The sequence below is a fragment of the Berghia stephanieae genome, chromosome 5 (assembly GCF_034508935.2).
Source record: "Berghia stephanieae isolate SIO BIC M18660-M18661 chromosome 5, UCSD_Bste_1.3, whole genome shotgun sequence".
Classification (NCBI taxonomy): Eukaryota; Metazoa; Mollusca; class Gastropoda; order Nudibranchia; family Aeolidiidae; genus Berghia; species Berghia stephanieae.
The window spans coordinates 16,901,237-16,918,736 of record NC_088364.1 but is presented as its reverse complement, the minus strand read 5'-3'; the positions used below and the strand labels follow the sequence as shown (position 1 = coordinate 16,918,736).

The 17,500-nt window shown below is 34.9% G+C and overlaps 1 protein-coding gene across 2 annotated transcripts in view; it reads right to left on the bottom strand.

Moving 5' to 3' along the window:
• The window catches only part of LOC144972501 (putative chitinase 10), a 49,215-nt gene that overhangs the window by 22,626 nt on the left and 9,089 nt on the right, over positions 1 to 17,500 (bottom strand). For both annotated transcript variants that reach the window (XM_078913776.1, XM_078913779.1), the window contains exons 2-10: positions 13,780 to 13,828; positions 12,711 to 12,909; positions 6,833 to 6,952; positions 3,551 to 3,683; positions 3,167 to 3,291; positions 2,299 to 2,422; positions 1,378 to 1,563; positions 849 to 968; positions 298 to 452 (exon numbers count right to left, since the gene is read on the bottom strand). In XM_078913776.1, coding sequence (XP_078769902.1) covers positions 298 to 452; positions 849 to 968; positions 1,378 to 1,563; positions 2,299 to 2,422; positions 3,167 to 3,291; positions 3,551 to 3,683; positions 6,833 to 6,952; positions 12,711 to 12,909; positions 13,780 to 13,828 — 1,211 coding nt within the window. The remainder of the gene's footprint in view (positions 1 to 297; positions 453 to 848; positions 969 to 1,377; positions 1,564 to 2,298; positions 2,423 to 3,166; positions 3,292 to 3,550; positions 3,684 to 6,832; positions 6,953 to 12,710; positions 12,910 to 13,779; positions 13,829 to 17,500) is intronic.

The window sequence follows — 17,500 nt, the reverse complement described above, 5'->3', positions numbered from 1 at the left end:
GACACTACTATGGTATATATCTACCATATTTCCTCCCCATCCCCCCCCTCTCTCTCTCTCTCTCTCTCTCTCTCTCTCTCTCTCTCATTCTCTCTCTCTCTCACTCTCTCTCTCTCTCTCTCTCTCTCTCTCTCTCTCTCTTTCTTTCTCTCTTAAATTTAATAAAAATAGGATAACATCTGCCTCCAAATGCAATACTGAGACTAATTCAAATTAAAGGAAAATGAGATATAGAACTTTTCATCAAACAATATATGGCAAAATGGAGAAGCAAATGATACATATTAGATTATTTACCCAGCGGTAACGCCAGCTCTAGTCTTGGCGCATTCGTCTTTGATGGCATTCATCAGAGGGTATTTACCCTGGTTACAAGATGTCCCCTGGAAGTCGTCAAGAGGCAACGCCCATGTCATGACTCCGCCAAAGCCTTGATCCATTATTGCACGGACCTGAGTGAATGAAATGAATAAGTGGGACACTCTCAATTTCCATGTCTTGTTGCACCCCCCCCCCACACACACACACACTTTTTGGGAATATTTTGGAGTATTAAGACAAAAAGCCTTTTGACTTTGTCCAGTGTGATATTACAACAAATTATATCGATCACTTAAAATGATTCTTTACTTTTAAAACCTGAATCTTTGTTTCAGTGCACAACAGTACATTGTCTTTGAAGTTTTAGGAGCTAAACAACTCTTGCAGCACGTTTAGGTCCTTAAAAAAAAAGAAAGGGGAAGAGGAGACAAATTAAACTCTTTGCAGGTGTGTCAGAGTTTACAACAATTCATGAATACATTCCTATTTACGTTGATTTTAAGCATCAATTAGAGTTACGTAGCTACCTTGTTTCTCAGACTCTCCGGGTCATCATAGCCCACCCACTGGTTGCCTTTGACAACGTAAGGCACTGACTGGTCTTGAATCTGTTTAACGGTGCCGCCACTGTTGATGATCTTGCACACCTGAAGAAATCGAAATACAAAAAGTATAGACATCTATTAAGTGTATATGAAAAGCAAATATTTTAAAACCGGTACTTTAGATTTGACGATTGAATAGAATCTTAAGTCCATATTATAAAGATTGAGTTAGAATTAATGATTTTCAAATCATTAGACCCCCCCTGCCCTCCCAGCAGTAAATGGGCAACTGAGTCTATTAGATCTGGCGGAAATTACTTTGCAATAAACTAGCGTCCTATTTAAAGGTAACAAGCAATAGCTGTTGTCCGTTTTACGCTATAGAAACCAGGATACACTCCAGCTACGTGGGCTTTATGGCTCTGAAGAACTACTGATCAAATTTTTTATTATCATTATTATCAATAATATCATTACTACATTTCGTTCTATTAATCACTAATAAACCAACCTCGTAGTAAGATAGAATTCCAGCTTCTCGGGTGGCCTGTCCAGCTGTTCCTGGGCCAGTTGCTGTTGCCAAGACACCGTCATTGGAAGGGCTGGCCAAGGTGAAGGACCTTCCATAAAGGGCAAGACCCACATTGATCTTATCCTTGGGGGTTCCGTTGGAGGCGTAGTAATTCATGGTGTAGTTCTGCGGCAAGGGACAAAGACGAAGTGATATTATTACATTTATAAATCATCAGAACTTGATAATGGAGCAGGCTACAAACCATCATAATAATTGGGAGCAAACTCTAAGAGTGTATAATAATAATAATAATAATAATAATAATAATATAATAATAAATAATAATAATAATAATAATAATAATAATAATAATAATAATAATAATATAGGGTTATTATAGTGCGCTTTACCTGGTGTCTTAAACAATCTCGAAGTGCTGAACAATAACTTAAAACCAGTCACTTAAGCTTAATTGAATAGCCATTGAACAGGAATAACGTCATAATATTTTTGAAATCTTGCGTTTGGAATTTCAAGCAAGTGTCCAATGCCGCTGTGCGACCTTGAACACAAGATGTTCTTATTAATTGTACTCTTTCTTGTATTATTCTCTTTATCATAATGCAATCGAATTCAACAGTGTACATTACAATATAAAAACTGTACAAAACAATTTTGAATTTATATCGTTGTATTTAAGCTCAGTATTGAATTTAAAGGCCTAATGTTGCATTTGATTACACAAGTTAGAATTGGTTGAACAATGTTTTGACCAAATATAATAATTATGTGGCCGATTCAACTCTATTGCAATTGGATTATATTATTAAATATATTATCATTCAATTACACGATGTTGAAATAAAATGTGTACAGGTTCCATCTGAAAAAGGTGTAGAATGGAAAAGAACGATTTACAATGTTATAGTAGACGTCATTTCCAGTTTCTCCAGCATGCCCGTATAAGGGGCTGTTGTGTCCAGTGTATGGATCCCAACTGCCATGGAAATCGTAGGTCATCAGGTTGATAAAGTCCAGGGATCTAGTCATAAAAATGAGTAAAGATTTAATTTGATTTATTACCATCCTAATCACGATACACATTGGTATTGATAACCATGATTACTTTGTATTAGCAATTATTAAGATCATAAACACTCCAGAGATTCCAAATAAAGATGTGGAGAAGAGGAGAAACTTCTCTCGATAATACTTTTAAAATCTTATCATCATAATTGATACCATGAAGATGGATTGCAGAATGTAACAACAACCATGTATTCATCATATCTGCGAATATATCCCTTCAAACGCACGTCTTACATTGTTATTTACAACCAATTGTCTCCAAACGGTATTATGACGGGGAAAACCATATCCCATCAATGGATTTTAAAGCTAGTATGACAAAATAGTGAAATTTTATGTTATTCTCTGTATGCAATTAAATATTCATTCTTTTCATCAAAGCAAATGTACTTAACCTAATTTTCTTGACTACTGCTTCAGTGTTAAGTATTTAAACCCTTCCTACATAATACGGCTTTGTGGCTATGGGTCACATATCATCTGTTTTAAGAAAGTGTAGATCAAAACAAAACAAAAAATAATGATAATTAGAGGGGAAAATACAGAAAATTAGACGTAGGTACATATTTCTTAGCCACAAAAAGTCAACTTTACGTCGGAGGAGACGGATAAGATAAAATAACCCCAAGAGATAAACATTATTCTTAAAACAAGTAACTTTTTTGTATTTCCTGATTTGATAATGGACGACACTTACTTTGCCACAGGTGCGATCTCATAGGCCGTATCAATTTTGTCTTTGCCGGCAGCCACAGCAGCGGACAAGATCAGTTTAGGTTTTCCTGTTGATGCTGCCTCTTGCTCAAAGGCTGCTTGGAGTTCCTGAAATCAAGAAAAGAAATGGAATTAACCTCATCATGCTGAAGAAGGATATCCGAGACTATCCTTTGATAATGGTAATGATGATGTTGCAGCAGATGCTGCTCCCTTTGTTGTTGTTGTTGTTGCTGTTGTTGTTGTTGATGATGTTGTTGTTGTTGTTTTTGATAAAGATGAGAATGAAGATGTTGATGATGATGATGATTGATGATGTAATATATATATATATATATATATATCATCATAGCTGAGATGGTTTTACCTGTATCAGTAGTGTAAACCTGTGCTTATCCTCGGCGGGACTTCCCCTGTTTCCTGGATATTCCCAATCCATGTCAAGTCCATCAAAGTTGTGTGCTCGCAGGAATTTGATGGTGTCGTCAATGAAATCCTTCCTGTGGGGATGAAGGCAAAGTAGTTAATTTAATGCAGTGGTTGGATGAAGGCTATTTGATTGTAAACAACCGAATAAGTCTAAGGGGTCGCCCATCAACAACCCGGCGACCCGGACAGCAACCTGAAAACGATCAAGATGATATGGGTGAAGCAAAAGTATGGCCCAATACCGTCTCAGATGAAGATCTGTGAAAGAAGCATACTATACCCTAGAGGGAGTTCAAATGAATATGTCAATTAAGTCAATATCTTAGACCAACATAGCCCATAGATTCGGGTTTTTTCTGGTTTCTGTAGTAAAAATAATTAGTACCTGGTTAGGACACACACACACACACACACACACACACACAAAATCTGTCGCAAACAGCTGTCTGATATTACATCTTTTCCCAAGCAAATGTAACATCCTTCCAGTCCAAGTTCAACTAAGCAGACCCATTTCGTCACTTTCCAATAACATTTCGGCACAACGAAACCAAATTTAAACATAACGCAGTCAAATTCATTCGTTGTCCAGTCCAAATTCGGCAAACGGCAAATAAGTTTCAACATGTTCCAAATAAACAAATCAAAGGTGCAACTTGATACATTTTGAAATAAAGCTGTATTGTTTCCAGTGAATGTCAAGTGTCCCACCGACATAAGCCAGCCTCGTATGGAATAGCTCCTCACTTCTCACATTCAAACACACAATGCCCCCCCCCCCTTCTCTCTCTCTCTCTCTCTCTTTCTTTCTTTCTCTCGCGCTCTCTCTCTTTCTTTCTTTCTCTCGCGCTCTCTCTCTTTCTTTCTTTCTTTGTCTCTCTCTCTCTCTCTCTCTCTCTCTCTCTCTCTCTCTATGCGTGTCTGTGAGTGTATGTGTCTCTTTCACAAACACAAACACACACAAACCGCACACACAATGGCTCTCTCTCTCTCTGTCTCTCTGTCTCTCTCTCTCTCTCTCTCTCTCTCTCTCTCTTTCTCTCTCTTTGGTTTTCAGATTGTTTCATTTATAGGGAGACCACCAACATCATTAGTAACTACCCTGAACCAGGACCTCTCTACATATCAGAAATTTCTGGATTAGGATGAGGCCGAATTAATCCGTGAAGAACGAAGAAAAACTGCAGTGCCCTCCGTACTAAAGTCACAAGATCTTGACACCTTAAAAATCCTGGCTACTTTCAGATTGTTTTGTTTTTGCTCTCTGTCTTCGGCCTCTAGTTTTTAACATTTTTTTTTTGGGGGGGGGGGGGGGGGGGGGGTTGTTTTGGTTTTCCATTTTTCGCTGTATTTTTTTTTTTTTTGTCGCTTTCGTTCGATCGCTGTTTCTTTCACAAGCGCATCTCTCGGTTGTTTTGTCACGATTAGCGAGTTGCTAAGGGTGTTTGTGATAGTTGCCTTCGAAATATGAGGTGCATCTGGCATGGTTAATCTGAGTTGTGAGTTGATGAAATTTAATGTTGCATTAGGATTTCTTTCCACAATGTCAATTACCATTTCAGTGACTTTAACTTTAAGGTCCGTTTACTTCCTCTTGGGCGACTAACAACACCGTCAGATAATCACCTCCTAACAATGGAACAAGCGGGTGATCCCTTTATTCCCAGTTATTCTGCAAGAAGAACATAATCTTCCCCGCGATCGAAGCATCTCTGCAACCTTATCTTGTCTTCATCACTAATTTTTCGATAATATTGCGGAGGCATCGCTGATATTTTGATGAGGTAGATAACGAGTGATAGGATTAGGATTGAATGTTTCCAATGAGTGTCAATGAATCTAGCAGACGACTGTGGTCAGCTGATTCCTATAGCAACATTATTGTTTATTGATTAGAGTAACGTCCCTTTGAAAACAAAACTCGAATAAGATCGCTTCCACTTCCATACTCCTTTTTGCTTTCAATCTGTTTTGCTTTCACAGACCCGAAATTTTATTTGGCTATGCCGAATTTGTTTTGCTACTCGTCGAATTTGGACTGGACAATGTTTAAATTAGATTGGACTTATGTCATATTTACTAATTTGGATTAGAAAGTTGAATTTGGTCTGGAAACTGCTGTAATTGGTCTGGAAATGTTGAATTTGGTTTGGAAATTTGTTACATTTGCTCGGGAAAGGGGTATATCAGACCCAGTATATTATTCATTACTGGTCAAGAGCAAAAAAAATAATCATGATTACATTCGGAACCGTTATTGATCTCATAGATTTCAAGGCTTTACAAATTAAGCCACAGGGAAGTTATACTTGTTCCAATAGCCCGCCCCTCCCTCCTCCGAAGATTTTGATTTCCAGCTCATTGAAAAAGGTGCCTGTCCTTTTCATCGACTACCATTTGAATCATAGCCTTACTTGATTACGCATGGAAATACAACCTCCGAGAAAATAAGTGGTAAATTTCAACAAAATAGTGATAAACAGTCAAATTGCGAGTTGCACCAAAGTTCAACCTGATTGGGGGAGGTGTGTGTGTGTGTGTGTGTGTGTGTGTGTGTGTGTGTGGGGGGGGGGTGTCTCGATAGTTAGCGGAGAATTCGCTTCTCACGCAAACAGATAGAGGTAGAAGTAAATGGTTTCGTATTTCTTATCAGTAATTTAACATTAATTTCACCGTTTGGCATTTGCTTTATGATGTTTTACCAACCCACTGATTAAAAATGTAAAAGAAGGATGTTATGTAGGATTGATTTAAATGTCCATCAATTTATTTTATTGAGTGAATTCCTTTGCTGACTATTCAGTCCCTTGATTGATTACAGAATAATCATTACAAGATGGGATTATCATATAAGGGTTCCCGATCTTGTCGAAACCATGAAGCCTGATAAACGTTGCTTAGTCTTAATTGTCTTTGTTCATAGTATTCCTGTTAGACATAATTAGACACAGAATCGGTGACATATGCATTCCCTCAGTGGTGAAAAGTATGAAAATTGGATTCATTTTATGTTGTATTAAATAGAGTGAATGTGGTCTCTTAAAGTCCATTCTATTTCCATTCTTTATTTCTTAAAGTACAGAAAGCCAACCTTTCTCGTGTCAGCTCAATTCAATGTTTAATTCATTCTTGACATCTGGTTCAACCAGACACAATGCTGGATAGAAGCGTTGGTCTGACGATTTATAAATATTTTTAAAACCTTACTCAAAGCACCAACCTGTGAGCAGCAGTCGAGACCATGTGAGTGAAGGCCTGAGTACCCATGTTGTATCCACCCACAGCAATCATTGTCTTAAGGTCTGGGTTCTGTTGTTTGAGGTCTGTGAACTTGTGGTAACTGGAAGTCGGAGAAAAAAAAACCGGGCACTTTTGTCATATATTATTAAAGCATGAGAGGCGAATGAATTCGGAAATGAGAGAAATGCGAACATTTGTATAGTGCGTTTTCATCAGGGACGGCTGGTAATAATGGGCAGGGTGGGCAAATACCAGCCTGTTTTTTCAAGTTATATGCTGTATTACCAGGTCCGAAATAATCAAATCTAAATTAGATAATTTCAAAAGTTACTACTTAAAATTGATACTTTGTACTGAAATCAATTTGTGTGTATTTTTGATAGATTGCGAATCACCATGCATCCCGTAATACATAAACCAGGATACGCTCCTGTTCTTTTTATCACCCCCCCCCCCCCCCCCCAACCACTCCACTCCACTCCGCCCACATCGTCATCTCATCGTCACGTCGCCTGACGGTGATTTTGCTGTCTGGCCTCTCTAGTACTAGGTCGGGCTAATTCAAATGAGCCCACCTTATTAACCAGTGTACACTAAATAGAGATTTTGGCAAACGAACTTTTTCTTATTAATTGCCTTACTTGTGCTGGGAAGGTTCCAGTATTGAATTAAATTTATTAATTTACTAATATTATATCAATTTAGTATTAGTTTGTGTTGTTTTAATATATTTGTTTATCCATTTAAATTATTTCTTTTTTTTCCCCTCGTTTTCTTTAGTGTTTCTCAAAACTCATTTATTTAAATTGTTTTCTTATTTGTTTGTTGTTGTTGTTGTTGTTTTTTGTTGTTGTTTTTTGTTTTGTTTTTTAACAAATTAATTTGTTAATTCTTTTTTTTTTTATTATTCTTAAAGTAATTACCGCTGTATTTTTATTGCCAGACTAAATATTTTTGCAAAACAATGTAATTTTCTATTGTATTCCCTCTAATAAAACAAAACACTTTTATTCAAAAGTCACGACTAAATAAATATATAAAATACAACCACCATTTTGGTTTTCTCAACAATTGAATTAGTATACGAGAAATACTCTTCTGAGTAAGGAGATAGTTGAATTCTAAGTTATAGAGGAAATACGGAAGGGTGGGCAGATTCCGTACTTGCCCGTCCTGAAGCTAATACATACATAAGATGGTTCGCGATGAAGAGGCGGGAAGCAAGGGATTGGTTGGGTAAGGAGCAAAGATAACACGGTAATTATTGTGACGATAGTCAAACGAATACATGAGGAGAGATTGGTAACATTATTTTGTCTTAATTATATTGTATGAAGTATTGGCGAAAGCCTAATATTAAATAAACGTTGTTTTTGTTTGTCTTATTTTGACTATGGAACTGATACTGATACTTGTCATAGCAGACCTGCCTACTTTAGATAGGAAAATAAAAATCGTAGTTTTCAGGCTAATAAAATCGTAGATATTTTAACTACCCTTTAAAAAAATCACCGGAATTTTCGTCTGTTTTGATAGATATCAAATTTTAAAAAACGAGAAAAAATAATTGGAAACGTAATAATGATGGTGATGGTGGTATAGTGGTAGCGGTGGTGGTAGTAGTAATGATGATGGTAATATTATATTATTATTATTATTATTATTATTATTATTATTATTATTATTATTATTATTATTATTATTATTATTATTTATTATTATTATTATTATTATTATTATTATTATTATTATTATTATTATTATTATTATTATTATTATTATATATTATCATTGTTATTATTATTGTACGTATTGGTGGTATTACTATTGTTGTATTTTTTTTTGGTGGTTATTAATGGTATCAGTTTATTGTTTGGTCCCATTTGCCATTATTTTCCACTTTCATGTATGTGGTCATCAAATTGTATGATTAATTGGCGAAAGCCTAAGATTGAATAAATTTTGTAATATCGTATGGTAACCATCATTGTCGACGACATCGTCGTTGTCATCATAATCATCATCATCATCATCATCATCATCATCATCATCATCATCATCATCATCATCATCATCAGTGGCGGTTCTAGCCTATTTACAGTGGTTGGGCAAAGAGGATTCGGTCATATATATATATATATATATATATATATATATATATATATATATATATATATATATATATATATATATATATATATATGATATATATTTTTTATTTTTAATTTTTTTGTTGTTTTTTTAATAAAAAAATTTTTTGATTTTTTTTTTCGCCTTTAAAACAAAAATATTTCAACCACCAATAATCACATTCACAATGAAATGACAATACCAGTAGATTTTAATTCTTCCAAACGTAATCAAAAATGAATCACGAAAGAGAATACAACTAAAAAATAAAGCGACGAGACAAAATGCGACAACACCTTGACAATACAAGTCCATTTCCTTCACTCGAAAAATTAAAGAGATGCTTTAATCCCTCAACGGCGATATTAATATTGCTTTTACATATTTCTGGTTTTCAGTAGTACGTAGTAACCTTAAAGTTTTCATGGAGAAGCAACAACAGCGATATGACTCGAGTTTCATTCAGAGCTCAAATTGCATAATTTTTACTGCTGTCTTGGTGGTTAGAATGATTGTGCCGGTGGTGGTAGTGGTTGGAATAGTGGTAGCGGTGGTGGTGGTGGTGGTGGTGGAGGAGGAGGAGGAAGACGAGGCGGTGAGGGGTAATTATGGTAGTGGTTTTGGTGGTGCTGTTGGTTAGAATGATAGTTGTGGAGACGATGACGGAAATTGTATGGTGATGTTGATATTGTTTTTATTTCTATTGTTGTACTTGTTGTTAATATTGTTGTTGTTGTTGTTAATGATGATGATGATGATGATGATGATGATGATGATGATGATGATGATGATGATGATGATGATGATGATGATGATTATGATGACAACGACGATGTCGTCGACAATGATGGTTACCATACGATATTACAAAATTTATTCAATCTTAGGCTTTCGCCAATTAATCATACAATTTGATGACCACATACATGAAAGTGGAAAATAATGGCAAATGGGACCAAACAATAAACTGATACCATTAATAACCACCAAAAAAAAATACAACAATAGTAATACCACCAATACGTACAATAATAATAACAATGATAATAATAATAATAATAATAATAATAATAATAATAATAATAATAATAATAATAAATAACAATAATAATAATAATAATAATAATAATAATAATAATAATAATAATAATATTAATAATAATAATAATAATAATAATAATAATAATAATAATAATAATAATAATAATAATAATAATATTACCATCATCATTACTACTACCACCACCGCTACCACTATACCACCATCACCATCATTATTACGTTTCCAATTATTTTTTCTCGTTTTTTTAAAATTTGATATCTATCAAAACAGACGAAAATTCCGGTGATTTTTTTAAAGGGTAGTTAAAATATCTACGATTTTATTAGCCCTGAAAACTACGATTTTTATTTTCCTATCTAAAGTAGGCAGGTCTGCTATGACAAGTATCAGTATCAGTTCCATAGTCAAAATAAGACAAACAAAAACAACGTTTATTTAATATTAGGCTTTCGCCAATACTTCATACAATATAATTAAGACAAAATAATGTTACCAATCTCTCCTCATGTATTCGTTTGACTATCGTCACAATAATTACCGTGTTATCTTTGCTCCTTACCCAACCAATCCCTTGCTTCCCGCCTCTTCATCGCGAACCATCTTATGTATGTATTAGCTTCAGGACGGGCAAGTACGGAATCTGCCCACCCTTCCGTATTTCCTCTATAACTTAGAATTCAACTATCTCCTTACTCAGAAGAGTATTTCTCGTATACTAATTCAATTGTTGAGAAAACCAAAATGGTGGTTGTATTTTATATATTTATTTAGTCGTGACTTTTGAATAAAAGTGTTTTGTTTTATTAGAGGAATACAATAGAAAATTACATTGTTTTGCAAAAATATTTAGTCTGGCAATAAAAATACAGCGGTAATTACTTTAAGAATAATAAAAAAAAAAAGAATTAACAAATTAATTTGTTAAAAAACAAAACAAAAAACAACAACAAAAAACAACAACAACAACAACAAACAAATAAGAAAACAATTTAAATAAATGAGTTTTGAGAAACACTAAAGAAAACGAGGGGAAAAAAAAGAAATAATTTAAATGGATAAACAAATATATTAAAACAACACAAACTAATACTAAATTGATATAATATTAGTAAATTAATAAATTTAATTCAATACTGGAACCTTCCCAGCACAAGTAAGGCAATTAATAAGAAAAAGTTCGTTTGCCAAAATCTCTATTTAGTGTACACTGGTTAATAAGGTGGGCTCATTTGAATTAGCCCGACCTAGTACTAGAGAGGCCAGACAGCAAAATCACCGTCAGGCGACGTGACGATGAGATGACGATGTGGCGGAGTGGAGTGGAGTGGTTGGGGGGGGGGTGATAAAAAGAACAGGAGCGTATCCTGGTTTATGTATTACGGGATGCATGGTGATTCGCAATCTATCAAAAATACACACAAATTGATTTCAGTACAAAGTATCAATTTTAAGTAGTAACTTTTGAAATTATCTAATTTAGATTTGATTATTTCGGGCCTGGTAATACAGCATATAACTTGAAAAAACAGGCTGGTATTTGCCCACCCTGCCCATTATTACCAGCCGTCCCTGATCATCATCATCATCATTAACAACAACAACAACAATATTAACAACAAGTACAACAATAGAAATAAAAACAATATCAACATCACCATACAATTTCCGTCATCGTCTCCACAACTATCATTCTAACCAACAGCACCACCAAAACCACTACCATAATTACCCCTCACCGCCTCGTCTTCCTCCTCCTCCTCCACCACCACCACCACCACCACCGCTACCACTATTCCAACCACTACCACCACCGGCACAATCATTCTAACCACCAAGACAGCAGTAAAAATTATGCAATTTGAGCTCTGAATGAAACTCGAGTCATATCGCTGTTGTTGCTTCTCCATGAAAACTTTAAGGTTACTACGTACTACTGAAAACCAGAAATATGTAAAAGCAATATTAATATCGCCGTTGAGGGATTAAAGCATCTCTTTAATTTTTCGAGTGAAGGAAATGGACTTGTATTGTCAAGGTGTTGTCGCATTTTGTCTCGTCGCTTTATTTTTTAGTTGTATTCTCTTTCGTGATTCATTTTTGATTACGTTTGGAAGAATTAAAATCTACTGGTATTGTCATTTCATTGTGAATGTGATTATTGGTGGTTGAAATATTTTTTGTTTAAAGGCGAAAAAAAAAATCAAAAAAATTTTTTATTAAAAAAACAACAAAAAAATTAAAATAAAAAATATATATCATATATATATATATATATATATATATATATATATATATATATATATATATATATATATATATATATATATATATGACCGAATCCTCTTTGCCCAACCACTGTAAATAGGCTAGAACCGCCACTGGTTTTCATGGTGAGCTAATGCTCACAATAACAACAACAACAACAACATCATCATCATCATCATCATCATCATCATCATCATCATCATCATCATCATCATCATAATCATGATCCACACCAAGACATTCAACGCCTTGACCGCCATCTTCACCAGCAACTGTAAAAAGAGATCAACCCCCAACTACAGCAATATCAACAGGAGCAGCAGCAGCTGCAACAACAACAACAACAACAACAACAATAGTAACAACGATCCCAATAGCAATATTATATTCAACAACTCACAGTCCGGTAGACCAGGACGTATCCTCGTCATTCCACTCAAAGGCCGTCAGGTGGTCGTTGACCATCTTGGCAAAGGCATACACTAAATGAGTACACAGATGGGGGTCAATGTTGTCTGGCATAAACTTTCCATCCCCAGGTCTGTACTGGGACCAGTTGGTGCTGTAGCACACCCGTCTCTGGCATTCAGCTGACGTACCTGGAATAACAAGTAAGGGAAATAATCATGTACTATTTATAACTTCAAAATAATTGTTAGTTTACCTTCCTTTGATCATGTTTTGAGTAAATTAATGAGATGATCGTTGAGAATTTTCATAATTTCAGCGCATTATTTGGTTAATCCTCCTTCCATATTTTCTTATGCTCCAAGAATTCTGCTTTCCCACAACACCGAAACTGATTTCTATGAGGAAATCATTTCTCCCGTCAGATCTATAGATTTTTACAAAACGACCAGTAGAAGAGACACGACCCAATCGATGCTATTACTCTACTTTCTGTGAAACCGTCGTAATTACTGTCGGTTAAGAGTAAAGTTGAAAACCGCCAATAAAGGTTTACAACGACATGAAATATCCGTTGTATTGAGGAAATGCAATGGATTGATTGCGTTTTACGTCGCTTAGCTGTGTGCGTTGTCCCTTTTAGACAATCACATTCTCTTAAGAAGCTACAATAGTATGTGAACTAAATTTAACAACATTCGTGGCTACTGTTTGATGCGAATATTTTAGCGAACAAAAATGATTAGCATTTTAATTGATACGCATCCCATCAACAGTAAACTGGTTACAGCAGAGAATTGTGACTTATTCTAGATATAGAGAGTGTTAGATGTTGACGTCTATAGGAGTTTTAATTATTCGAGATCGTTTCTGCTTATGGTTACTTGATGGGTAAACAGAATTAAGGGGCAGAATCTATCAGGTACACATTCCATCCAGACGAAAGCTATATATATATATAAAATATATATATATATATATATATATATATTATGTGTGTGTGTGTGTGTATGTGTGTATGTGTGTGTGTGCGAGTTTGTGTGTGTGTACAAGAAACTTACCTCTGACACAGAGGAGTGCCAATGCAGACAACAGCACTGGAGTCCACATCTGTTGATTAATGATAATAAAAGTAATTTCAAATGTTACATTACAGTTCATTCGTTAAGCCCGAATCCCTGGTTTTAACACTAGTCTGGTCAAAAACGTATCAATACTTTAGGATAAAGCTTAGGGTAAAAATTCAGCTTCTTCTATAAAATACAACACTTCATCAACAGCAAGATTCAAACATAAAACATGGGTATGGGTAAAAATCTGAGTTGAATGTTTCAAGTGGGACTACATCCTGGCGTGTCACACAGAGTGTAATTCTATGTCTTATACTGACCTTGCCAAATGTGCAGTGCCAAAAAATTTGATGTGGACAAAAAAAAATGGGGGGGGGGGGGGGAAATGGGGGAAGGGGAGGGGGGAGGGGGGGGGGGGGGGGGGGTGGTGGCTGGGATCTATAAACTCCGGGCTAATGAGCCTGGTTACTAACCATACTTGGTTCGAGTATCGTAACTCATAACAATTTGACTATCAAATGATGATGACGGCATAGGAACCATCCTCGCATCATATTATTTTTAAGTTTTTTTTTTCGAATCATGGTAACTCCAATAACCACAAAACCATGAACAATGTCTCCTTACCACCATCCTTTTTGGGGTGTTTTTTTTTTACATAGTATAAGTAAATCTCACCATTTCCAATAATCGTTATAATAATAATAATAATACATGACATTTATAACGCGCATTTTCATCACTGGGTGATGCTCAATGCGCGAAACAATAATACAGTGACATTATGATACAAATGAAACATTATACAAACTACATCAACATAATATTATCATTATACAGCAATGTAATAACTAAACATAAAGTCATTAATACAAGATATGTTATAATACATCCACATGCTATGTCAAATACGGAAATAATATAAAATAATGATATAATAACATAAACTAAATTAACATTCATATTGGGGTCAAATTACAAAGATGCATTAATCAAGATGTGTTTTAACAAAGAGATGGTGTTTTAACTTTGATTTAAATATTGATAAGGACTGCGCTTCTCTTATTCTTTTAGGATTATGAATTTGAAACAGTTTTTTTTTGGTATCTCTCGTGAAAAGCTCCTTTAACGATACTTTAGTTTTGCCCCTACCCTTGCCCTCACCCCTAGCCTCTTACGGTATTCCTATAATACATAATTTATTTCTTTTATTTTTCTCTCCCGTAGTCTTATTAAGCTCCATAGATAAACAAATGACAAGGTAAGATTAGTTAATCCATGCACTTTTATTAGGTGAGTGGACATTTTCATTTAATTTAATATCAATCCCATAAAATTACAAAGTATGGTGGAAACACGAAATATAGGAATTGTTGGACTTTAAATTATTGTGCACTGGCCTTAGACAACATGCACATGTTAAACACTAAATACAGGATAGCTTAAAATTAAAATAAATTTTGTAAAAATAGTTTGTCTGAATACCTCTTTGGTCTGAATGACCGCCCATCGATGAATACCTCTGTCGTATTACTACTGGTCGCCGCGTGAAAGTCGGGTACATATTCCGCGAGTTTAGATTGAGGATTGGAACAACATTTTCGGACATCTGTTCAGTGAACAACAGCTGCAACGCGTCAACTTTAAAAATAAAATAATCGATAATAACTAATCTTACATATTATAATCAAAATGTATTCATTTTCTGAATCGAATGGTTTAAAACAACACGATGGATTTGGCTTTCATCATGTTAGTTGCAAAAGGAAGAACGTCATACTGAAATGTCCGAGTGCCGTCAAAAGTAAGAAGAGGAAGGATAGTTGAATGAAAGTTATTACGTCATATAGGGCTGAATCGTTATCACGTTTCCTGTTTTCTACTTTATCAACAATACTAACTACATATTGTTAGCACATTATAATTATATTAATTGTTGAATCAAATTGAGTGAATGTTGGACAATCAAAATGGCAGCGATGAAAAAAAATACTCCAACCCCCCCCCCCCCCCCCCCCAAAAAAAAAATAAATAAAACAACCCCAAAACAAACAATATTAAAAAAAAAAGAAAACAACAAACAAACAAAAACAAACAAACCAACATTCAACTTGGTAATGTTAGAGGAAATGAAATGAATGTTCTGATACGGTCGGGCGCACGCTCAATAATATTACATTTTATATGTTATTGTTTTGCTGCCTGTTGTTGGTGGTGTTTTTGTTGTCGCCGTCTTTAGTTATATTAATTTGATCCCTTACGTTCGGGATTTGATTTTATTCCACTCTGATAGTATCATATATCACCGTTCTCACCCAGAAAGCGAATTGAAACCTGGGTCGCACTCAGTGGCGTGGTATGCTTACATTATAAGGTGGTGCCAGAATCAGAATAAAATGACTTAAAACATGCTATATTTGTAAATACAAAAAAAAAAAAACAAATGAAAAAAAATTCAAGAAAAGACTTACTCAAAGAAGTAAGAGGCGGTATATATTATTTCCCAGTTTTAATTTTTTTTAAATGCTGTAATCCATTTTTAAAAGACGGATGCGGTGCCAGGCACCAAATCAACAAATGTAGCCACGCCTCTGATCGCATCGTTGATATTGTTCTCTTGTTGAAAATTTCTGGAACCGAAATAATGGTGGGAGAAACTGTGATTTGAAAGAATGTTTAATCGCTGTCAAAGAGTTAACAACTCTTGTATTTGATTGTTAAGTCTGTTTGATTTTTTTTTTATTGAAAGAGCGTTTATGCTATTTCATTGCCTTGGTAAACATGTCGTATGAACTTCACTTCGTCTTTTGAGTTCTGTCAAGGTAAGAGTTGTCAGATTGTTTCATTAATGGGGAGTGGCCATTCCATTAATGTTTCATTTTATATTTCTGTTTACAAAAACATAACCAAGATAGTTGGTGAGTTCTTTGTCAAAATGGAGGGTATGCGATAATGTTGTCATATCATCACACTGACTTCATGGCACATAGTAATACAAAGCAAATAGTTGTCTATCTACGTGATTATGTTTACAGCACTGATAACCGGATGCAATTATGGGCTCGTTTTGTAATGGAGAACATTTTACGTTGGTTTGAGAGTATTTCTATAACAACAATGAGACAACAAGAATTTGGGTTATCATCAGACCTGCAAATAAGTACACCGCATTGTCTATGGAAAAGCAGCCACCGCTTTGATTTTCTGTAAAAATGGATAAAAGAATATGGCATGTTCGGATAAAAAAAAAATTATTTCCGCTAGGAGGAACCAATGAATTATATATCAAGTCACATTATTGACAAATTATGACCTCTCTCTCTCTCTCTCTCTCTCTCTCTCTCTCTCTCGTTCTCTCTCCCTCACACACACTTAATCACACACACACACACACACACACACGCGCGCGCGCGCGCACCTAGACACACGAAATCATACAAATAACATTGACGCATTATTGACAAAACTAAACAACCCATTAATATTAATTGACATCATGACATTTTGTGACATTATTATAGAGAAGTTATTGAAAGTTACCGCCCTTGTTATAATCATAAGTGACGGACGCGCAACATTGGAAACATGAGAAAGCGATTCTTTGATGAGACACCGAGGAATAAGAATAAAATAAAGAAAAAAAAGCATAGGTAATATGAAGTAGAAGAGAGGCTAAAATAGATTTCAAATAATGAAGGTAAACTTGACAAGA